The sequence below is a fragment of the Rhinopithecus roxellana genome, chromosome 8, assembly GCF_007565055.1.
Source record: "Rhinopithecus roxellana isolate Shanxi Qingling chromosome 8, ASM756505v1, whole genome shotgun sequence".
Classification (NCBI taxonomy): Eukaryota; Metazoa; Chordata; class Mammalia; order Primates; family Cercopithecidae; genus Rhinopithecus; species Rhinopithecus roxellana.
In genome coordinates this window covers 7524147-7548389 of record NC_044556.1, presented here as the reverse complement: position 1 = coordinate 7548389, position 24243 = coordinate 7524147, and the positions used below count along the sequence as shown (strand labels likewise).

The following is a 24243-nucleotide window of genomic DNA, read 5'->3' as shown; positions in this document are numbered from 1 at the left end:
GGTCTCAATCTCCCAACCTCAGGTGATCTGCCCGCCTCGGCCTCCCAAAGTGCTGAGATTACAGGCATGAGCCACCATGCCTGGCCTTTTTTTTTTTTTTTTTTTTTTTTTAATGGAGTCTTGCTGTGTCACCCAGGCTGGAGTGCAGTGGTGGGATCTCAGCTCACTGCAACCTCTGCCTCCCAGGTTCAGGCAATTCTCCTGCCTCAGCCTCCAGAGTAGCTGGGATTACAGGTACCCACCGCCATGCCCGGCTAATTTTTTTTATAGGCATGTGCCCAGCCTTTGCATCATTTTAAACTCTGTGCCCTGGCTGGGCGTGGTGGCTCACGCCTGTAACCCCAGCACTTTGGGAGGCTGAGGTGGGCAGGTCACCTGAGGTCAGGAGTTTGAGACCAGCCTGGCCAACATGGTGAAACCCTAACTCTACTAAAAAAAAATAATAATAATACAAAAATTAGCCAGGTATGGTAGCCGGTGGCTGTAGTACCTTGGGAGCCTGAGGCAAGAGAATTGCTTGAACCCGGGAGGCAGAGGTTGGAGTCAGCCAAGATTGCACCACTGCACTCCAGCCTGGGCGACAGAGTGAGACTCCATCTCAAAAATAAACAAACAAGGCCGGGCGCGGTGGCTCAAGCCTGTAATCCCAGCACTTTGGGAGGCTGAGACGGGCGGATCACGAGGTCAGGAGATCAAGACCATCCTGGCTAACATGGTGAAACCCCGTCTCTACCAAAAAAATACAAAAATCTAGCCGGGCGAGGTGGCGGGTGCCTGTAGTCCCAGCTACTCGGGAGGCTGAGGCAGGAGAATGGCGTGAACCCGGGAGGCGGAGCTTGCAGTGAGCTGAGATCCGGCCACTGCGCTCCAGCCTGAGCGACAGAGCAAGACTCCATCTCAAAAAAATCAATCAATCAATCAATCCATAAATAAACAAACAAAATAAAAACTAACCAGGCATGGTGGTGCACGCCAGTGGTCCCGACTACTCAGGAGGCTGAGGTGGGAGGATCACTTGAGCCCAGGAAGCGGAGGCTGCCGTGAGCTATGATCACACCACTGCACTCCAGCATAGGTGACGGAGCGAGACCCTGTCTCAAAGGAAAAAAAAAGTGTGGCATGGGACCCACTCGAAGGATGTTCATAAGGGAAAGGTAGTCTCCTTCCCCTCCTCCCCCTTCTCAGGGGATTGGGGGAGGCCAGGAGGACTCAGCAGTGGCTCTGTGGACCTCTGCTCCCAGCCTCGAGCTGCTTTGTGACCCTAGATGGAGCCCACACTGTCTCTGGGCCCATTTCCCTCAGGGAAACGGGACCGGGAACCCCACATGAAACACACTCAGTCTTTGCTGCAAGAACATCTTTGAGGCCGGACAGGTTGGCTCACACCTGGGATCCTAGCACTTTGGGAGGCCGAGGAGGTGTAGCAGGACGAACCACTGACAAAACTCCTCAGACACCGGATTAAAGAAGGAAGTGGATTATTCGGCCGGGAGCGTCGGCAGACTCGCGTCTTAAGGGCTGAGCTCCCCGAAAAAGACATTCTTGGCCTTTTTAAAGGCTCACAAGTTTAAGGTGTCCATGTGAAAGGGTCGTGATAAATCGAGCGAGCGTAGGGAACGTGACTGGGGGCTACAGGCATCAGCTAACAGAACAAAAAGCTTTACAATGCTTTTTCCATACAGTGTCTGGAATTTACAGACAACACAAGTAGTTTAGGTCAGGGGTCGATGTTATTATTATTACTTTTTCTTAACTCCTAGGGCCGGGTGGTGGTGCCAAGGTTGTCTGGCTATTTATCTTACTTTTGTTTCTTTCTAACTTTTTGCTTTGTCTCTCTCCTCCTGTCTTGTGGACTAGGCAAGGTGCGGGGAGGAGGGCAGCAGGAGGAGTAGTGGGATCCTTCCTTAGCTGGAGGATCGCCCCAGGAGTTCGTTCCAGGCTGCAGTGAGCTGCGATTGCCCCACTGCGCTTCAGCCTGGGCAACAGTGTGAGACCCTGTTTCCAAAAAAAAAAAAGAAGACAGTTTTGACAGGCACACACTTCAGATGGAATTTCACCCCGCATCTGCTTTTCCTTGGGTTTTTTCCATTCTTGATTTTTCCATTTATGGTGATTTTATCTACAACGTCTTTTCTAAATAAATGCATCGAGGCAGTGAGGAAGGGGGAAGGGGGAAAGTGAGCCGATTCCATTTTTTCAAAGAAAAATCCAGCAGGCACGGCTGTTACCAGGCGGGATGTGGGAGACGCTTTTCTTTATTTGCCAGAGCACGGAGAGGGGTGGGGATTTGCCCACAGTCACACAGCAGGCGCGGCAGAGCCAGGAGGGTCCTCGCCCACACTCCACATTCGGGGGCCCTGGGATCGGGCAGGGGGCCGCTGGGGGCTCCTCAAAATGCTGCCACAGGAGGGGAGGCGGTTCCCGGGGAAGTGAAACCCACAGACCCCACTTTCACCTTCTCCAGGGACAGCCGCCACCACGTTCTGTGCCCTCCCTATGGTGGGCCGGCTCTGCCCCTCTCCCCATCTCACAGGGCTCCTCACTGCCCACTACCCCAGCCTGGCCTCTGAGGCTGCCAGCCCTGGTGCTACTGACTTTCAGATCCCACCTCCTGGTCTCCGTCCGGGCTGTTCCCTCCGCCCGGGATACTGTCCTCTGAGGGCAGGCAGGGGAGGGGGCGGCCTTGGTTGGCGGGGAAGTGTTGCAAAAATGCCGCCGCCCCGCCCTGGGCTGCGGTCTGACAGTTTTCCTGTCAGCTGCCGGCGCTAGGTCAGACCCCTCCTGCGAGGCCAGGGGCTGTGGCCATTGGGAGTTTGTCCCCAAGGACGCCTCCTCCCCCAGAGGGCACGCCAGTCTTGAAGGTAGGGGGGCTCCTGGAGCGGGGAGCTGGAACAGAAGCGGTCACTTTTTCAGGTTGGGATCTGGGCGGGGGTGGGTTGGGGCCTGGCTGCCGACAGCAACCGCACAGCTGAGCCCTCAGGGACGAGGCCTGAGCGTGGATCCCTGGGTCCCTGGACACTGTCTCCCCGACAACTGACCCCCAAAGACCTGTCCTCAGGCTAAACATTCTGTCCCCATCCCAAACGCACAGTGGGGGTTCCTTCCCACTGCCTGGAAGATTGATGGGTGACAGACCTGCCTCATGATTGAGGAAGTGGGCCCAGAGAGGGCAGGAAACCCACTTGGGATCACACAGCAGGGGCCCAGAGAGGGCAGGAAATCCACTTGGGATCACACAGCAGGGGCCCAGAGAGGGCAGGAAACCCACTCAAGATCACACAGCAGGGTCAAAACTGGACAAGGGAGTGGAGTGTGGGTGCCCCTGTTCTCACCAAGGGCCCTGGAGCAGGGGGCCTCAACGGTCTCCCATGCTGCAGCACTCACAGACCCCTCCCATGTCGCCCTGTGCGTGCGCCACCCCACCACGCCCCCTGTCTGACCTTTCCCCAGCAACATGAGCAGCCGGGAGACCCCCACAGAGCCCCCCGAGCCCGACGACCCCACCTGGTCAACTCAGCCCACGTATAGCAACCTTGGTGAGCAGCTCCCTGGGGAGCCCTGGGCCGGGGAGTGCAGGGAGCGGCAGGGGGTGGAGGACGCCGCAGCCTCTGGGAACAGCAGAAGTCGGTAAAATGAGTGACCTCAGGAAGGCCCGGAGTGGGCGAGGGCTGAAAAACAACCTGTGGGTTGGTGGGCGGGGTGTGTTGGTTCATGCCTGTAATCCCAGCACCTTGGGAGGTGGAGGCAGGTGGATCCCTTGAGGCCAGGAGTTCAAGACCAGCCTGGGCAACATAATGAGACTCCCCCATCTCTACAAAAAAAAAAAAAAAAAAGAGATGGGCATGGTGTCAAGCACCTGCAGTCCCAGCTACTGGGGAGGCTGAGGCAGGAGGATCCCTTGAGCCCAGGAGGTCAAGGCTGCAGTGAGTCATGAAATAGAAAAAAATATATACCATTAAAAAGAGAGAGGGGCTGGGCACGGTAACTCATGCCTATAATCCCACCCTTTAATCCCAGCACTTTGGGAGGTCAAGGAGGAGGATCACTTGAGGCCAGGAGTTCAAGACCAGCCTGGCCAACATGGCAAAACCAGTCTCTGCTAAAAATACAAAAATTAGCCAGACATGGTGGTACATGCCTGTAATTCCAGCTACTCGAGAGGCTGAGGCAGGAGACTTTCTTGAACCTGAGAGGCAGAGGTTTCAGTGAGCCAAGATTGAGCCCCTGTACTCCAGCCTGGGCAACAGAGGGAGACTCCATCTCAAAAAAAAAAAAAAAAAAAAAAAAAAGGCCGAGTGCAGTAATTCAAGCCTGTAATCCTAGCACTTTGGGAGGCCGAGTCAGGCAGAACGTCTGAGGTCAGGAGTTTGAAACCAGCCTGGCTAACATGGTGAAACCCCATCTCCACTACTAAAAATACAAAAATTAGCTGGGCATAGTGGCGGGCGCCTGTAGTCCCAGCTACTCGGGAGGCTGAGGTGGGAGAATTGCTTGAACCCAGGAGACAGATGTTGCAGCAAGCCGAGATTGGGCCACTGCACTCCACGCTGGGCGACAGAGCAAGACTTCAAAAAAAAAAAAAAAGCCAGAGAGACACCTGCCCAAAGTCACGGAGGTAAGAGTAGGAGTTGCTGAGTGCTGGGTGGCACCATTCTCTGAAACTGATCCATCCTCCTGTGAGCCTCAGTTTCCCCTTCTGTAAGCTCTGTCCCCCAGACTGGAGTGCAGTGGCGCAATCTCGGCTCACTGCAAGCTCTGCCTCCCAGGTTCAAGCGATTCTCCTGCTTCAGCCTCCCGAGTAGCTGGGACTACAGGCGCCCGCCACCACGCCCGGCTAATTTTTTGTATTTTTAGGAAAAGACGGGGTTTCACCATGTTAGCCAGGATGGTCTCAATCTCCTGACCTCGTGATTCTCCCACCTTGGCCTCCCAAAGTGCTGGGATTACAGGCGCGAGCCAACGCGCCCAGCCACATCTGGCAAATTTGTTTAAATTTTTGCAGAGACAGGGTCTCACTATGTTGCCCAGGCTGGTCTCAGACCCTAAGTTCCAGTGATCCTCCTGCCCCGGCTTCCACCTTCCTAAGTGCTGGGATTACAAGCATGAGCCACCGGCGACCAGCCTTATTACCTCCATGTTAGAGATGGGGAAACCGAGGCAGAGAGGTGGAGTCACGTGTCCCGTTCCCACTCCACCGGTCTTCAACCCTCCCCACTGTCTCTCCCTGCAGGTGAGATCCGTGCCCACCTGCTGCCCTCCAAGGCCTGCCGCTCCCGGACCCCTGGGTCCCTCTCCACCGACCCACAGCCCCTGCCCCCACCCCTGCCCAAGAAGATCCTAACCCGGACCCAGTCACTGCCCAACCGCAGGACCCCCCATGCCAGCTCCATCCAAGTACAGCTGCCTCGGAGGCCCTTTCTGGAGTCCCACAGTGTGGACGAGAGCCAGGCTGAGGTGGGACCAGCCTGTCCCCCTGCAGAGCTGACCTTTGGCCTGACTGATGGCCCGCTGGGCCTCTCCCTCCGCAATCTGCACAGTCCGGAGGCTGTGCATGCTGCATTGGCTGCCTGGCAGCTGCAGGGCCTCCATGCCATCTATGCCCGGCTCCGTGCCCGGCTCATGGGGGGCCACCCCGGGCCCTGCCGCCCCGGCCATGGCTTCCGCCTCCTGGACAGCTCGCCCTGCGTAGAGAGCGGGGATGCCCTGTACTACCGCGTGGTGCGCGTGCATGAGGACGCCTGGCACATCCTGGTAGCCAAGGTGAGACCCACGGCCCCACCTTCTCTGAGGTGTCCCCAGTGTCCCGTTTAGGCATAACCCAGGGCTTGTTTCACTTGGCCTTTCTGCGAGTCAGTTCTCACACTGCTGTAAAGAAATACTGGAGCCCAGCGCTCACACCTGTCATCCCAGCACTTTGGGAGGCCGAGGCGGGCGGATCACAAGGTCAGGAGATTGAGACCATCCTGGCTAACACGGTGAAACCCCGTCTCTACTAAAAATACAAAAAATTAGCCAGGCGAGGTGGCGGGTGCCTGTAGTCCCAGCTACTCGGGAGGCTGAGGCAGGAGAATGGCATGAACCTGGGGGACAGAGCTTGCAGTGAGCCGAGAATGCGCCACTGCACTCCAGCCTGGGCAACAGAGCAAGACTCTGTCTCAAAAAAAAAAAAAAAAAAAAAAGGCTAGGCAGCACAGTGGCTCACGCCTGTAATCTCAGCACTTTGGGAGGCCAAGGTGGGCAGATCATGAGGTCAGGAGTTCGAGACCAGCCTGGCCAACATAGTGAAACTCCGTCTCTACTAAAAATACAAAAATTAGCCGGGCGTGGTGGTGAGCCCCTGTAGTCCCAGCTACTTGGAGGCTGAGGCAGGAGAATCGCTTGAACCCGGAGGTGGGGGTTGCAGTGAGCCGAGACTGCACCACTTCACTCCAATCTGGGAGACAGAGTGAGACTCTGTCTCAAACAAAAAAGTAAAGAAACGAAAAAAAGGAATACTGGAGACTGGGTAATTTATAAAGAAAAGAGCCTTAACTGGCTCATGGTTCTGGTGGCTTCTGCTTCTGGAGAGGCCTCAGAAAGCTTCCAATCATAGTGGAAGGCAAAGCGGGAGCAGGCATCTCATATGGTGGGAGCAGGAGGAAGGGAGGGAGGAGGTGCCACGCACCTTTACACAGCCAGATCTCACGAGAACTCACGCGCTATCTCAACGACAGTGCCAAGGAGGATGGTGCTGAGCCATTCGTGATAAATCAGCCCCAAGATCCAGTCACCTCCCACCAGATCCCACCTCCAACACTGGGGGATTACAACTGGCCATGAGATTTGGCGGGGACACAGATCCAGACCATATTAGACTTGTTTATTTTGCAACTAACACGTGAATCAACACAGTTAACCCAGGAAACCATGTTTCTAAAGTGTGGGGCCATGGATATGGCCTTGGAGCCCTTGTCAAAACCCCTCCCACACCTCTCTAGCCGGGGATCTGTTTTTTGTTTTTTTGTTTTTGAGACAGAGTCTCACTCTGTTGCCCAGGCTGGAGTGTAGTGGCACGATCTCGGCTCACTGCAACCTCCACCTTCCGGGTTCAAGCGATTCTCTCACCTCAGCCTCCGAAGTAGCTGGAATTACAGGCGCACCACCACGCCCAGCTAGTTTTGTATTTTTAGTAGAGACGAGCTTTCCCTGCGTTGACCAGGCTGGTCTCAAACTTCTGACCTCAGCGATCACCCTGCCTCCCAAAGTGCTGGGATTACAGGCGTGAGCCACCGTGCCCGGCCCAGGAATCTGCTTTCGAACTCATTGCCCAGGGACACTGCCACCATCTTCTTCCCTGGCTTAATTTTCCTGGAAGTCCTTACTGGTGACTAACTTCCCAATTAACATCGACCTCCTGCTGCTGGAGGGATGCAGGCAGCCTCCGACTCCCAACCATAGTGGGGGCAGTTTGGGGGTGTGCGGGGGAGGCTTCGTGGCAGGTCGCTCTGGGGCAGGCAGTGGTGGGGGGGGGCCCAGTGATCCAGACCCGACACCCGCTCTGCCTTGCAGGTACCCAAGCCCGGGGCGGACGTGCCCCACCCGTGGGGCCTGGAGCTGCAGGCCTCCCTGTCTCCACACTTCAATCTGCAGGGGTTGTGTGGCCTGGTACCTGAAGGCACACTGCCCGGGGCGCCCTGGAGAGGCGCGGTGGCGCTGGTAGCAGAGGTGCCAGAGCGCACAGTGGCGCAGTGGCTGGTGGAGGCCTGCACGCAGCCGCCGGAGGAGTTCGTGTGGGCGGTGGCCCTGGTGCTGCTGCAGCTGAGCGCGGCCCTGGAGTTCCTGGAGGCGTGGGGCGCGGCCCTGGTCGAGTTGCGGCCGGAGAACTTGTTGCTGGCGGCACCTCGGGGCTGTGTGGCCACGGGGCACCCGCGCCTACTCCTCGCTGACTTTGGCCGCGTCTGCCTGCAGCCCCCCGGACCCCCGGGCTCCCCGGGCCCCCACGCGCCGCAGCTCGGCAGCCTCCTCCGCCAGCTGCTCGGCCTTGCTGCGCCCTCGACCACGCCTTTGGCCGCGGGCCTGGAGCGCCTGGCAGCACAGTTGACCCGCTTGCAGCCCTCGGCGTCCAGGACGCGGGGCGCGCTGCAGGCGCTGCTCTGGGGGCCAGGGCCTGAGGTACGCGACCGCGGAGCACCGCTCGGTCCCTGGCTCAGGGCGCTCGGGCCCTGGCTGCGGTTGCGCCGTGGGCTGCTGGTCCTGCGCCTGGCAGAGCGGGCCGCAGGTGGGGAAGCGCCCAGCCTCGAGGACTGGCTGTGTTGTGAATACCTGGCCGAGGCCACCGAGTCCTCTATGGGCCAGGCCCTGGCGCTGCTGTGGGACTGAACCCAACCCAGGGCGAACACACCTGGTCCAGGCCTGCCCAGGAGGCAGGGCTGGGGCTGAGGTCAGCGTCTCTATGATAGCGAGGACAACCTCTTCCTGCAGAGTCCAGGGACGCAGCAGAAAGAGCAGTGCCCCCCTCCAGAGTCTCCCCTCTCGTGCTGGCGATGTGGGTCAAGGGCTTCCCAGGAGTGCAGCTACCCCTCCAGGGCTGGGGGCTGGCCAGCGCCTCCTGGGTGGGCAGCAGCTCTCTAAAGCCAGGGCCCCCAGGCCACTTCCAGGTGTGGACACCCCCGCTGATCAGTGTCTCTCTGTATTCCGCCTTCCCCAGCAGCCAGGGCGCTCTTCCGCGGTGGGTCCTGTCATTGTCTCCGTGAGAGGCCAATGCCAGGAGCAGAGGCATTCCTGGCCCTGGAGCACCCCCTTGTGCTGAAGACGGCCAGCGATTCTGGGCATGTCCCTAGTGGAGAATTGCTTGGTGGTGACACAGGAAGGGAAGGCTCCCTGGGACCTTAGACACCCAGCTCATCTCAGAGGCATCTGGACTCACCATCCCTAAAATAGTCCCCGCGGCTCCCTGCCACCTCCCCACAATCCCCATGCGCCCACCCTGCCTCCCTCCCTGTTTCTCCATGACACACTAACTTCTTTCCCACCCCCAAGCATCTGTGCAGGCTGTTCCCTCTGCCATACTGTTCCAGTTCCACTTTAAAAAAATAAAGGTGCCCCCTCTGGGCCCTCGCTAGCTCCTTACCCTTCGTTCTCCGCCCACTCCCAGGAGCATTTATTCCTCTGTTACTGTCCCCAAGGCTGTGAGTTCCCTGGGGGCAAAGGCCAGGCTTGGCACACAGTATGTGCTCACTTAATACCGCAGGATGATGGAATAAACAGGCACAGACGAGACTCACTGGAGGGGAATGCAGTCTTTATGCCTCTGACACACTGCACTGCACTTGCCTGTGGCCTCCTTCCTGGAGACTCAGAGTTGCCCTTCCATTCCATTCCCCATGGCAGTCCTGGGAGGATCTTTCCAACCCCAGATATGAGGTCCCTCTCCAGCTTAAACACCTCCCATGGCTCCCCAGTGCCTCAGAATACATACAGGTCTCTTCCAAAGTCTCCTCAGGCTCCAACCCCATGTCATTTATCCCTAGAGGTACTTTCCGGCCTCCACGCCTTTGTTTCCGGCCCAAGTTGTTTTTTACGCCAGAAACAGCCCCCTCTACTCTGGTTCAGACTCCTATTCATCCTGCAACGCCTCAGCTCTAATGCCCCTTCTCCGCATTTGCACTGCCCAAATGAGCTGGGAGTGTCTGTGTTCACATCTATCCTCCCAGCCGACCCCACCATGCTCAAACGGCTGAATATCCCCCTGCCCCGCTCGTCAAGGCTACAATCTCTTGGAGCGCCTTTCCTCCTCTTTCCAACCGGTTTCCCGGCCAGGCCTGGTCCTGATTTTCCGGGTGATGCTGCCGGATGCGGCCGGCAGGTGGCGCAGCGCCACGCAAAAGGCGGGGGTCGCAGACCCGGAAGCGCTCCAGGCCTTGACCCCGCCGGAAGTCCTCCTGCCCTGAACGGCGCTGCAGGGCCACAGGGGCGGCCAGTAACACGGTGACCCAAAGGATTTGGGAACACAGACATCCCCATGCGCAGGCCCAGGCTGGGGCGGAAGCGGACGCGATGCAGGAAGGGGCTCCAAGTGAACGGTGGCAAGGCTGATGCCAAGCTGAGGGCACAGGCCTCCCAGTCCAGGGGGTCTCCTCTGTGGGAGGAGTCCCGCAGCTGCCCTGGTGACAAGTCCCCTGCGACCCCTCCACCCAGGGCCCTCTGTGGTCCCAGGCACTCCACCCACCCGCCCCCGGCGTCACCACCACGGAGCCATGTGCATCGGCTGTAATCACTTTATTGGTTTTTGGAGAGCAATAGAGGGATTAATACCTAATCTTTCCAAGTTAAAAGACTAAGACTGTTTCCAAAAGACTCCAAATAAGAAACTTCTCCTCAAAGTACAAGGATAATCTGAATCATCTTAAACCAGCAATAAAAAAGTAAAATATAAATTTTTATTTAGAATTAAAGCAAGTACTTCAGTATCACAAACACAATATTAAACTTCAAGAAATAGACGCTAATTTGGAGTGAGCATTTATTTGCACAATTACAACATGCGGATAAACCCAGGCGAGATGAGCGAGTCTACGGTTTCCACCCACCCGGCTGACAAGGGGTGGCCCCGGCGGGCCGGATGCCCAGCCCCCAGGCGGCCCTACTCCTCCTCCTCTCCCGAAGACTCTCTCTCGAACGTGTAGGCCATGAAGCAAGCGTCAGGTCTCTTGGGGACAAGGGGATGCCCCGGTCTCACAATCTCAAAGCCCAAAAAGCTGAAGGTTCGGAGCAAGGCGGCTGTGGGGGAGAAGCCATCAGAAACCCCACTCCCAGGAGCCCCCACCCGACCCCGCATCCCCGCCGGGAGACCACGCCTGCGGGCTGAGAATGAAGGTGCGGGGCAGGTGTCCGCACACACCCTGCTGCAGGTGAGGCGGGGCACCTACCTCTGTCCTCGCGGTTCTTGTGGAAGCAAATGAAGACATGGTCGGCTCGCAGCTGCTCCTCAGCGAATTCCAGGAGAACTGCAAAGCTGCAGCGCGCGTCAGTCTTGGCCAGCCCGACCCGCCCACCTACCTCCTGGGCCTTACCAGCTACCCTGAAGCCCGCTCTACTCCAGGGTACCCCTAGGGCCCAGATCGTTCTCTGGGTGGGGCCGTCCTGGCACCGCTGCACCCACCCACGTGCATTGTACCCAGGGTACAAACTTGGAATGCACTTTTTTTTTTTTTTTTTTCTGAGACGGAGTCTCGCTCTGTCACCCAGGCTGGAGTGCAGTGGCCAGATCTCAGCTCACTGCAAGCTCCGCCTCCCGGGTTCACGCCATTCTCCTGCCTCAGCCTCCCGAGGAGCTGGGACTACAGGCGCCCGCCACCTCGCCCGGCTAGTTTTTTGTATTCTTTAGTAGAGACGGGGTTTCACCGTGTTAGCCAGGATGGTCTCGATCTCCTGACCTCGTGATCTGCCCGTCTCGGCCTCCCAAAGTGCTGGGATTACAGGCTTGAGCCACCGCGCCCGGCGGAATGCACTTTTTAAAAAGGGACCCCAGAACGGGAGCGGTGGCTCACGCCTGTAATCCCAGCACTTCGGGAGGCCGAGGTGGGCGGATCAAGGGATCAGGAGTTTTGAGACCAGCCTGGCCAACACAGCGAAACCTCGTCTCTACTAAAAACACAAAAATTAGCTGAGCATGAGTGGCGAGCGCCTGTAATCCCAGCTACTCGGGAGGCTGAGGCAGGAGAATCACTCGAACCCGGAAGGCGGAAGTTACAGTGAGCCGAAATCATGCCATTGCACTCCAGCCTGGGCGACAAGAGCAAGACTCCCTCTCATAAAAAAAAAAGGGGGGGCCATCCCAACCCACAAAGCGATGGTGGCCCCCATATTTGCTGCCTGAAGGCAGTGCCCTCCCTCATCTGTCTCTGTACCCCTTGGACAGCGACCCCCACCCTGGTCCCTGCTCCCCTGGGTAAGCACCCCGGCCTATCCCTGCCCCTACCTGTCCCTGCTCCCCTGGGTAACCTCTCCCCGCCTGTCCCTGCCCCCACCTGTCCCTGCTCCCCTGGGTAAGCTCTCCCCGCCTGTCCCTGCCCCTCACCTGTCCTTGCTCCCCTCAGGCAGCGCGCCGCCCGGGATCTCGATGTAGAGGCTGCCTCCACTCAGCACTGTTCGCCAGTTAATGCGTTTGGCGTCTGTGAGCCTGGACTGGACGTTGAGAATCCTCGTCTTGTCGTTGGACGTTAGTTCCTCTGTTACATTCAGCCGATCATCCTGTCCAGGGGACGGTGCGGCGTAATTCAGAACTCCGACTCACCCCACGGGCAAGAGACTGGCAGCGCTAAGGCTTGGGCCTAAGACGTGCTCAGCTCAAGCAAGGCCTGGGCTGCAGGAGACTGTGCGCCCTCTCTGATGAAACTCAGAAGGGTTCCCAGGATTAAATTAAATCACAGGTACCGGCAGCGAAGTGCACAACCAGTGCCAGCGGCCCCAGAGCAGCCCCAGCCCCGTCCACCCCAGCGCGGCAGGCGCGGCGGTACTCACGGAGTAGAATAAGTTAGCTGAAAGATTGTGATCCCTCTGACTATTCCCTCGCCCACCTGGGATCTTCAGGGGTGGGTGAGGGGCATCAGGAGCACCACCGAGGCCCCGGACCCGGGTTACTACAGCAGCGGAGGGAGACCCTGGAACTGAAGGCAGATGCGGTCACCAGGCAGCGCCAGGCTCCCGGCGGAGACCCCTCCAGGGCGCCCGGATGGTCTTCGGCCGCCCACCCCTGCCCCGGCCAGAGGACCCCGCCCCGCTCAGGCTGGGGCCTACTTGGCCCCACACCCCCGGGGCTTCCCGAGGGCAGCTCCAACGCCTGACCCAAGCACCTACAACGGCATCGGTCACTGAGCCCCGACGTCTCGGGCGGCGCCGCCCGGGATAGCCCAACCCTCCCAGGGCGGGGGGGTCCCTTCCCCTCACGTAGCCCCGCCGGAGCAGAGCCTCACCCCCGCCGCCACCGCGCCAGCCGGCGCTTCCCCTTTTCAGCTCGGCCGCGGCTTCCCCTTTCCACCCTGCACTGCGGTCAGAATCTGGACCCCTTGCTTGTCCCCGCGAGGAGGGGGCGGGCCTGGCCTGACGTCGCGGAGGACGCGCCCCGCTACTGCTCCTGGCCGCCCCCCGCCCGCCCCCGCTCCGGGCCCGGGCCCTCCCGGTTGCGTCATCTAGGCAGACGCGGCCCCGCGCCCCGGGGGAGATTTTCACAATCGCGCAGCCGGCAGCGCCAGCAGCCATTTGCTGCGCGGTGTAAACAAGCCCCAAAGTTGCCTCCATTTTACACAGCCCCCAAACCGTGGCACCGCCAGCACCGCGGCCCAACTTCCCGATCCCCGGGACTGAGCGACGCCCGCCTCGGGAGACGCAGTCATGGAAGCTCGACCGAAACGCCGCGGGCTCCCCCACAATCGCAGCTGGCACCCGCGTCCCCGGAAGCGGGACGCGTCGTCCCGCGAGGCGGCGGGGGACTTCCCAGAGCGCTGCTGGGTTGTCCGGATGCGCGACCCCCAGCTCCCCGACTGCCCCCGCGGAGAACCACTGGGTGCCGTCTACGTGCGCAGCCTCGCCCCGCGCGTCCCCGGCCATCCAGACCGACTCGCTCTGGGGCGAAAAACCGGGCCCACGAGGTCGGTTGCGTGCGGGGGCCACATCGAGGCGCAGGAGACCCAAGGGAGCTCGTCCGCCGCGAAGCGCTCCCCGCTCCGGCAGCGCACGCTCAACGGCCGGGACCGAAAAGTGCAGATTCACCGGCCCCGCGGGCCCTGCCTGGCCTCGGACCAGCCCCCCAAGGCCGACCCCGCCCCCAACCAGATTGCCCCATCCTGCGCCTCCCAAATGCGACCAGCTCGCACACCCCTCCTCCAAACCGAATTTCCAGTCTGCGCCCCCCAAATCCAACCCTCTCCCTTCCTCCAAAGCCGAGTCCCATCCTGCGAACCCCGCAAAACACACACGCCTCCCCCACACTCCCCGTCCTGCGCCCAAATCCCACCTTCGACTCATGCCCCACCCGCAAATTAGGCGCCCCGGACGGCGCCCCCCAAATCCAACTCCGCACCCGTGCCCCCCAAACCCGACCCGAGCGCTGCCAAGGCCGGGCGGACCTCAAGGTCCCCCCTGCCCCTACCTCGTCCCCAGCACGATTCTGGCCTTGACAAAGGGGCGGATCTCGCGAGCCGGGGACCTATCTGGCGCCCCGAGGACGGCCCCCCGCGGGCCTGCGCGGCCGGCGCTTCTGGAAGCTTCGGACGGGGGCGGGGCGCTCACCTCTCACTGCTGCTGCCGCCGCGGCTGTGCAGGCTTAGAAGCGGCATGGTGCGGCTGGCGTGGATGGTGGCGCTGGGTTTATCCCCTTCCTTCTCTCTGGCGAAGCAGTGGCTATTGAGGATCCGCTGCAGGGAGGATTTCACCATCCGGCCGCTGGGGTCCGAAACCAGGAAAACCTCCGCTGCGCCTCTCCGCGCCGCCGCCGCTGCTCGCCGTTCGCAAAATGGCGCTGCTGCCGCCGCCCACCTTTATAGACGCCGCGCCCGGGCCACGCCCCCCGCACCGCCGGGAACGCGGCCGCACGAGAGGCAGAGCCGCAGGGCCGCCGGGAAAAACAGTCACGCCCGCCCCTTCCAACGTCTGATTGGTGAAAGGGAAAGGGAAAGGGAGAGGCGCTCTGGAGATTGGTTGGTGAGCCTCGGGCCACGCCCCCTCCCGCGCGCGTCCTTTTGCGGGCGCCCGGGGGCGGGGCTGCCATAGCGCGGGGTACGCGCTGCGCTCGCCCTGGGTCGTCCCCGCCCCCACAACCGTGCCTTGGGGCGTGGGGGGACTCGCTGGGGTCGATTTTCGGGGGTCTCCGAGTGCCCATTTGTCTGTCGTGGTCCACGTCGCCCTCCCTAGGGTCCCTTCACGCAGTGGGACCCCTCCCCTGGGTAGGCCCCCGGGTATTGCGAGGGGCGTCCACACGCGCCCATCCTCCCATAGGACAAAATTATTTCCAGTAACACCTGGTAATCATCGCTACTACTGGTTTTATTTTTTTTTAAATTTGGTCTTGCAGTTCTTAAAATGCTTCCAGTGTTTCTTAAAAAAAGAACGTCCAATGTTAAAGATATTCAAATTTAGTAAAATATTTCGTGTACAATTTGGACTTAAGTAAAAATTTTACTCCTTGCAGATAAATTCAGATTTTTCCTGTGGAAACTAACACTTACCCTAAGGAAAAACACTACTCCTGCCAGTTAAAATTCAGAAACACATTTCATGTATGAACTAAAATGTGGATCTCCCAAGGAAAAAATGATTTCTTTGGTGGTTAAGTTCGGTAAACTGTTTCGCCTGTTGAGTTAAAATGTGGACTTATCCAGCAAAAATATTTCCCCTCCTGGTTAAATCCAGAAAAAAAATCTCAGGTATGAACTGCAGTTTGCATTTAGTAAGCGAAGATATAACTCTTGGCAGTTACATACTGGTACATAGCTTGTGTGTAGACTATGAATTTAGCAAAAAGTTGCCACTTTGCAGTGAGGTTTAATAAAATATTTTATATTTCATGTATAAACTAAATTTTGTTCTTACCAAACAAAAATGCTACTTCTGGCAAATCCTGATTTCGTTCATAGTTTTAATTTTGTTTTGTTTGCAACCGGCCTGGCTCTCACCCAGGCTGGAGTGCAGTGGTGCAATCTTGGCTCGCTGCAACCTCGGCCTTCTGGGTTCAAGCGATTCTCCTGCCTCAGGTTCCCAACTAGTTGGGATTACAGGTGCCCGCCACCATGCCTGGCTAATTTTTGTATTTTTAGTAGAGATAGGGTTTCACCATGTTGGCCAGGCTGGTCTCGAACTCCTGACCTCAGGTGATCCACCTGCCTTGGCCTCCCAAAGTTTGGGGATTACAGGGTGAGCCACCGCGCCCGGCTCAAAAAACAAACAAACAAACAAACAAAGCAGCCCACACCCTGAGTGGGGAAGGAGAGAGGAGAAGAATCCCAGGTGCTGGGGCCTTCCTGCTTTATACAATTTGCCCCATTGGGATTTTATCCTGGTGTCTGGTGTGAGCAGAGAACAGACTCTGTTTCAAATAATTAACTCAGGGGCTCCTCCTTCGGCCCCGTGGACATTGGGCTTGAATTGTTCTTTGGGGTGGGGCATCCTGGGCACTGCAGGGTACTGAGCAGCGTCCCTGGCCTCCACTCCATGCCCAGGAGCACCCCAAGTCATGACAACCAGAAATGTCCCAAACATTGCCCAATGTCCTTTGGGGGCAGAATGACACCCCCTAGTTGAGGACTTCCTCTGGGAACTGAGGCAAGAGGGTGCTCGAAATGACCGGGTCACGAGTGGGATTTCCAGAACAGTCACCACCAGGGAACCCTGTCCCTCTGTCCTGATTGCAACAGCTCTCACTTCCTCCTCCTGTCCGCCTCTAACTCTGATGGCCGCCTGCCAATGCTGTGAGGCTTCTGGAAGGGCCACCCCTACACCGGCCAGGCCACTTTTGATGAGCGCCAGGATCAGCAACTGTGTCCTGCTGGCCCACCTGGCCGGGCTCCCCGGGAACCAGGGTGGGAGGTACTTTGCTGAGAGCTGGGGAGTCTGTGACTGGTGAGGGACCCCCAGACAGCAGGGAGAGAAAGAGGCATATCTTTCAAGAGGCTTGAACTGTCTGAAAGGGACAGCAGAGGATGTCAGGTGGTCAAGGATAGAGGGCCCATGCCTGGGTTTTCCTCTGAAATCAAGGTTGAGGGGATAGGGATGCTGGCAGAGGAGGCAGAGAGTATAACTCTGATTGATTGACTGACTGATTTTTTTTTTTTTTTTTTTTTTTTTTTTTTTTTTTTTTTGAGACGGAGTCTAGCTCTGTAGCCCAGGCTGGAGTGCAGTGAGATAACCTTGGCTCACTGCAACTTCCACCTACAGGATTCAAACGATTCTCCTGCCTCAGCCTCCCGAGAAGCTGGGACTACAGGCATGCACCACCATGCCCGGCTAATTTTTGTATTTTTAGTAGAAACAAGGTTTCACCATATTGGCCAAGCTGGTCTCAAACTCCTGACCTCATGATCTGCCTGCCTCCCAAAGTGCTGGGATTACAGGTGTGAGCCACCGCGCCCGGCTAATTGATTTTTGAGATAGAGTCTCACTCTGTCACCCAGGCTGGAGTGCAGGGGCATGATCTCAGCAGCTCACTGCAACCTCCACTTCCCAGGTTCAAGTGATTCTCCTGCCTCAGCCTCCCAAGTAGCTGGGAACTACAGGCTCACACCACCATGCCCAGTTAATTTTGGAATTTTTAGTAGAGACGGGATTTCACCATATTGGTCAGGCTGGTCTCGAAATCCTGACCTCAGGTGATCCACCCACCTCACCCTTCCAAAGTGCTGGGATTACAGGTGTGAGCCCCCGCGCCCGGCTGACTCTGATTTAAAAAAGGATATGTGGGCCTGGTGTGCACTTTGGGACGCAGAGGCAAAAGAATCGCTTGAGGTCAGGAGTTCAAGACCCGCCAGGGCAACATAGCCAGACCCCCATCTCTGCAGCAAATTTAAAAATTAGTTGGGCATGGTGGTGCACACCTCTAGTTCCAGCTACTCTAGCGGCTGAGGCAGGAGGATCACCTGAGCCAGGGAAGTCAAGGCTGCAGTGAGCAGTGATCTCCCGACTACACTGCAACCTGGGTGACAGAGGGAGACCTTGTCTCTAAAAGAATTATAATAAGTTAAATAAAATAAAATGTAAACAGGTAAAAATAAAGAAGGACTGGGGCTGGGCATGATGGCTCATGACTGTAATCCCAGCACTTTGGGAGGCTGAAGTAAGAGAATCGCTTGAGCCCAGGAGTTGGAGACCAGCCTGGCCAACATCGCAAGACCCTATCTCTAGGTTCTCACTTCGTTGAGAATTTAAAAAATTTCTAGAAATTTTTTAAAAAGGCCGGGCGCGGTGGCTCAAGCCTGTAATCCCAGCACTTTGGGAGGCCGAGACGGGCGGATCACGAGGTCAGGAGATCGAGACCATCCTGGCTAATACGGTGAAACCCCGTCTCTACTAAAAAATACAAAAAACTAGCCGGGCGACGAGGCGGGCGCCTGTAGTCCCAGCTACTCGGGAGGCTGAGACAGGAGAATGGCGTGAACCCGGGAGGCGGAGCTTGCAGTGAGCTGAGATCCGGCCACTGCACTCCAGCCCGGGCAACAGAGCGAGACTCCATCTCAAAAAAAAAAAAAAGAAAAGAAATTTTTTAAAAATTAAAAATTTGGCCAGGCGTGGTGGCTCACGCCTATAATCCCAGCACTTTGAGTGGCAGAGGCTGGGCAGATCATGAGGTCAGGAGATCGAGACCATCCTGGCTAACACGGTGAAACCCCATCTCTACTAAAAATACAAAAAATTAGCCGGTGTGGTGTCGGACACCTGTAGTCCCAGCTACTGGGAAGGCTGAGATGGGAGAATGGTGTGCACCTGGGAGGCAGAGCTTGCAGTGAGCCGAGATTGCCCCACTGCACTCCAGCCTGGGCAACAGAGTGAAACTCTGTCTCAAAAAAAAAAAAAGAAAAAAGAAGAAAAAAATTAAAAATTTTTTAATTAGCTGGGATTGGGGTGGGCATCTGTGGTCACAGCTACTTGGGAGGCTGAGCCAAGAGGATCACTTGAACCCGGGAGGTCAAGGCTGCAGTGAGCTGTGACCACACCATTGCACTCCAGCCTGGGTGACAGAGAACGACACTGTCTCAAAAAAAAAAAAAAAAAGAAGAAAGAAAAGGAAAAGGAAAGAAAGCAGGAAAATGGCCGGGCGCGGTGGCTCACACCTGTAATCCCAGCACTTTGGGAGGCCAAGGCAGGCCGATCACGAGGTCAGGAGATGGAGACCATCCTGGCTAACATGGTGAAACCCTGTCTCTACTAAAAATACAACAAAAACTAGCCGGGTGAGGTGGCGGGCGCCTGTAGTCCCAGCTACTCAGGAGGCTGAGGCAGGAGAATGGCGTGAATTCGGGAGGCGGAGCTTGTAGTGAGCCGAGATCACGCCACTGCACTCCAGCCTGGGCGACAGAGTAAGACTCCGTCTCAAAAAAAACAAAAAACAAAAAACAGGAAAATAAGGAAGAATCTTGGCCTCCTTTCCTCCCTGTGTTCCTGCCTGGCATTAAGTTCAAGCCTGGCTCTGTCTCCTGAAGAAAAACTCAGAAGGCCCATGAACTCTTTTGAGCAAACAGTGTGGGGAAGAAAAAGGGAAGTAAAGAAGAACCGCCCTTTTTTTTTTTTTTTTTTTTTTTTTTGAGACGGTAGTCTCACTCTGCCGGATCTCAGCTCACTGCAAGCTCCGCCTCCCGGGTTCACGCCATTCTCCTGCCTCAGCCTCCCGAGTAGCTGGGACTACAGGCGCCGCCACCTCGCCCGGCTAGTTTTTTGTAGTTTTTTAGTAGAGACGGGGTTTCACCGTGTTAGCCAGGATGGTCTCAATCTCCTGTCCTCGTGATCCGCCCGTCTCGGCCTCCCAAAGTGCTGGGATTACAGGTTTGAGCCACCGCTCCCGGCCTTTTTTTTTTTTCTTTGAGACATCGCCCAGACTGGAGTGCAGTGGCCACTCCCTGCAACCTCTGCCTCCCGGAGAACTGACCATTTTTTTTTGAGATGGAGTCTCGCTCTGTCACCCAGGCTGGAATGCAATGGCACAGTCTCGGCTCACTGCAACCTCCATCTCCCAGGTTCAAGCGATTCTCCTGCCTCGGCCTCTCGAGTAGCTGGGACTACAGGCACACACGACCACGCCCGGCTAATTTTTTGTATTTTTAGTAGAGACGGGGTTTCACCATATTGGCCAGGATGGTCTCGATCTCTTGATCTCGTGGTCTGTCCGCCTCCAGCTCCCAAAGTGCTGGGATTACAGGCGTGAGCCACTGCGCCTAGCCGAACCGATCTTTTTTTTTTTCTTTTTTTTTGAGACGGAGTCTCACTCTGTTGCCCAGGCTGGACTGCAGTGGCGTGATCTCGGCTCACTGCAAGCTCTGCCTCCCGGATTCACACCATTCTCCTGCCTCAGCCTCCCGAGTAGCTGAGACTACAGGCGCCCACCACCATGCCCAGCTAATTTTTTTGTATTTTTAGTAGAGACTGGGTTTCACTGTGTTAGCCAGGATGGACTCGATCCCCTGACTTCAAGATCCACCTGCCTTGGCCTCCCAAAGTGCTGGAATTACAGGCGTGAGCCACTACGCCTGGCCTCGAACTTACCATTTTTAATATGCACCATGCCGCCTGCGATAAGCTCAGGCCACAGCGAGGCTGCGCAAGGCCGGGGTTTGGCCACAAAGCCGCAGAGGCGTCTGCTGCTGGGTGATAAAGCAGGACTCACAGCCGTGCAGGCAACCTCGGGACGAGCTGGGCAAACACACATGAAAAAGCGAGGTCCCCAAGTAAACAGGGCTTATCTCAAGCAAGTTGCTGTTTTTCCCTTTACTGTACTTATATTTTTTTCTTTCTTTTTTTTTTTTTTTGAGACAGAGTCTCGCTCTGTCATCCAGGCTGGAGTGTAGTGGCATGATCTGAGCTTACTGCAAGCTCTTGCAAGCTCTGCCTCCCAGGTTCACACCATTCTCCTGCCTCAGCCTCCTGAGTAGCTGGGACTACAGGTGCCCGCCAGCACGCCTGGCTAATTTTTTTGTATTTTTAGTAGAGACAGGGTTTCACCATGTTGGCCCAGATGGTCTCGATCTCCTGACCTCATGATCCGCCCGCCTCAGCCTCCCAAAGTGCTGGGATTACAGGTGTGAGTCACTGTGCCCGGCCTCTTTTTTTTTTTTTTTGAGATGGAGTCTCACTCTGTCCCCCAGGTTGGAGTGCAGTGGCACCATCTCAGCTCACTGCAACCTCCACCTCCCAGGTTCAAGGGGTTATCATGCCTCAGCCTCCCCAGTATCTGGGATTACAGGTGTGCACCACCACACCCGGCTAATTTTTGTATTTTTAGTAGAGATGGAGTTTCACCATATTGTCCAGGGTGGTCTGGAACTCCCAACCTCAGGTGATCTGCCCGCCTCAGCCTCCCAAAGTTCTGGGATTATAGGCGTGAGCCACCGTGCCGGCCTATATTTCTTATGGTTTTGCCCCTTGCTATAATTTTCGGGATTTTATTTTGCAGTATTTCTAATGTTTATTTTATTGCATTTTTTGTAGAGATGGGTTTTCACCATGTTCCCCAGGCTGGTCTCGAACTCCTGGGCTCAGGTGAGCCTCGTGGCTCAGTCTCCCAAAGCGCTGGGATTACACGTGTGTGCAACCGCGCCCAGCTTAATGTTTTCACAAAGGTTTCATTATACAAAAAGGAAGAAAGCTTTATAGGTGGAGCATCTGAGCATCATTCTCTGCAGCTCTTCAGTATTTCCTGCCCCACATTGTCCATGTCTGTTTTCATGGAGTTTGACCTTTACTTTTGTAATTTTTTTTTTTTTTTTTTTTTTTGAGATGGAGTCGCCCAGGCTGGAGTTCAGTAGTGCAGTCTTGGCTCACTGCAACCTCTGCCTCCCAGGTTCAAGCAATTCTCTGCCTTGGCCTCCCGAGTAACTGGGATTACAGGCACCCACCGCCACACCTGGCTAATTTATTTTGTATTTTTCGTAGAGATAGGGTTTCACCATCTTGGCCAGGTGAACTCCTGACCTCGTGATCCATCCGCCTCGGCCTCCCAAAGTGCTGGGATTACTGGCGTGAGCCACCGCTCCCAGCCATAAAATTGGTTTTTATTGTTTTTCCTTTCTTTTCTTTTCTTTTCTTTTTTTCTTCTTGTACAGACACGGTCTTGCTGTGTTGCCCAGGCTGCTCTTGAACTCCCAGCCTCAAGTAATCCACTTGCCTCGGCCTCCCAAAATGCTGGGATTACAGGTGTGATCCACTGTGCCCAGCCCTATCTCTTTAAAAAACAAAACTGGCCAGGCACGGTGGCTGACATGTATAAACCCAGCTCTTAGGGAGGCAGCGTTGGGAGGATAACGCGAGTCCAGGAGTTCAAGACCTGCCTGGGAAATATAGCAAGACCCTCGTTCAAAACTAAATAGATGAATGAAAAAAATTTTAAATAAACAAATAAGAACAAAACAAAACGAAAAAACATTGTAAACACACCTGCGAACCAGGAAAGGTTTATTTCTTGTTCTTGCTCCGTGAGCTTCTCAGGCCCTAGGGGGCGCTGCTCACCTCCCTTGCCATCTTGAACGTCACTATGGCCAAGAGAGGAAGACCCCGGAAGGTCTCACACTAGCAATTAAATGCCCCAGCCTAGAAGTCACCCCAGGAAAGGCGCCACCTCTCCCTGACAACAAGTAGAGTGAACACACAAATGAAATTGGTGTGCTCCCCTGGCAGAGGCAGGAAGTTGGCCACTGCCCAGCACTCCTCACAGTTCTCAACTTCCTGCCTCAGTGGCCCATGCTGAAGGTCCCCTGCGGGTTTCCCACTCAGGTGTTTTGTGTTCCAGAGGCTGGAAGGACCCTGCTGTGGAGGGTGTCACAACTGAGCTTCCACGTGGCGCAGAATCTCACGGCCTCAGTGGCTTCCTCACGTGGCAGTCATAAGAATATGAGTACACAGCTCGTCCCAGGAGCCAAGCACCTGTCCCCATGCTTGGCTTAACGCTCACAAGGAGCCCAGGAGGTGGGGTCTCCATTTTATTTCCATTTTGCAGGAAAAGAAGCTGTGGCACAGCCAGGCAGCAGAGTCAGAGTCAGAATCTGGGTCGTCTCCATCCAGAGTCGGTGCCCTCAGATGATGCTGTTCTTCACAAAATTAGCAAACCTAGGCCAGGCGCGGTGGCTTGCACCTGTAACCCCAGCACTTTGGGAGGCCGAGGCAGGAGGATCACCGGAGGTCAGGAATTCGAGACCAGTCTGGCCAACACGGCAAAACCCTGTCTCTACTAAAAATACAAAAATTAGCCGGGCGTGGTGGCGCACACCTGTATTCCCAGCTACTTGGGAGGCTGGGGCAGGAGAATCACTTGAACCCGGGAGGCAGAGGTTGCAGTGAGCCGAAATCGCACCACTGCACTCCAGCCTGGTCAGACTCTGTCTCAAAAAAAAAAAAAAAAAAAGTAGTCCTGGCTGGGTGCAGTGGCTCACGCCTGTAATCCCAGAACTTTGGGAGGCTGAGGTAGGTGGATCACTAGGTCAGGAGTTCAAGACCAGCCTGGCCAACATGGTGAAACCCCGTCTCCACTAAAGATACAAAAAATTAGCTGGGCGTGTCAGTGCGCACCTGTAGTCCCAGCTGCTCGGGAGGCTGAGACAGTGGAATTGCTTGTATCCAGGAGGCGGAGGTTGCAGTGAGCTGAGATCCCGCCACTGCACTCCAGCCTGAGCAACAGAGTGAGACTCTGTCTCAAAAAAAAAAAAAAAAAAAAAGTCCCACAGAAGCCCTGCGTCCAGACTTTGCTTCTGGGATTGCTGAGCCTTCCAGGAAAGGAATGCAAAGCAAGACACTATGAGAATAAGAAGATGAAAATGCTATTGAGGTCAGACACAGTGGCTCACGCCTGCAATCCGAGCACTTTGGAAGGCCAAGGCAGGAGGATTGCTTGAGGCCAAGGGTTTGAGACTACCCTTGCTAACATTGGGAGACCTGGTCTCGCTCTCTTCTTTTTTTTTTTTTGAGGTGGAGTCTCGCTCTGTTGCCCAGGCTGGAGTGCAGTGGCGCAATCTCAGCTCACTGCAAGCTCCGCCTCCCAGGTTCACGCCATTCTCCTGCCTCAGCCTCCCGAGTAGCTGGGACTATAGGTGCCCGCCACCACGCCCGGCTAATTTTTTGTATTTTTAGTAGAGACGGGATTTCACCGTGTTAGCCAGGATGGTCTCGATCTTCTGACCTCGTGATCTGCCCGCCTCGGCCTCCCAAGGTGCTGGGATCACAGGCGTGAGCCACCGTGCCTGGCCTTGAGACTGGGTCTCTTGAAAAAAAAAAAAAAAAAACTATTTATTTTGACCAGGGAAATGCAAATCAAAACCACAATGAGATCATGCCGTTCACACGCACTAGGCTGGCAATAAAAACAAAGAAACTGGAAAATGATGAGTCGGATGTGGAGAAGTTAGAACAGTCCTGTGTGGCTGCTGAGCAGGTAAAACAGTGCAGTCAATTTGGAAAAGAGACTAGCGGCTCTTCAAAAAGTTAAGCATAGAGACAGGGCATGGTGGTTCACACCTGTAATCCCAGCAGTTCGGGAGGCCAAGGCGGGTGGATCACTTGAGCCCAGGAGTTCGAGAC

General features: G+C 56.2%; 2 protein-coding genes across 4 annotated transcripts; one reads left to right on the top strand and one right to left on the bottom strand.

Annotated features, from left to right (window-relative positions):
* The first annotated feature begins 2740 nt into the window (after positions 1-2740).
* Positions 2741-10100, top strand: PEAK3 (PEAK family member 3). 3 transcript variants are annotated; one of them, XM_030935670.1, is made up of 5 exons: positions 2741-2861; positions 3451-3536; positions 5231-5760; positions 7549-8151; positions 8690-10100. In XM_030935670.1, the coding sequence occupies exons 2-5, from the start codon at positions 3455-3457 to the stop codon at positions 8786-8788; spliced, it is 1314 nt and encodes a 437-aa protein (XP_030791530.1). In that variant the 5' UTR covers positions 2741-2861; positions 3451-3454; the 3' UTR covers positions 8789-10100. The 3 variants fall into 3 exon arrangements, with proteins under 3 accessions (XP_030791530.1, XP_030791529.1, XP_010373158.1); XM_030935669.1 differs by having other exon boundaries at positions 8687-10100; XM_010374856.2 differs by having other exon boundaries at positions 7549-10100.
* Positions 10101-10242: 142 nt separating this feature from the next.
* Positions 10243-14504, bottom strand: OAZ1 (ornithine decarboxylase antizyme 1). Its single transcript, XM_010374857.2, is given in 6 exon segments — positions 10243-10758; positions 10908-10993; positions 12059-12231; positions 12502-12588; positions 12590-12647; positions 14269-14504. Coding segments are annotated over 6 exon segments (687 nt in total). The 5' UTR covers positions 14415-14504; the 3' UTR covers positions 10243-10621.
* Positions 14505-24243: the final 9739 nt, after the last annotated feature.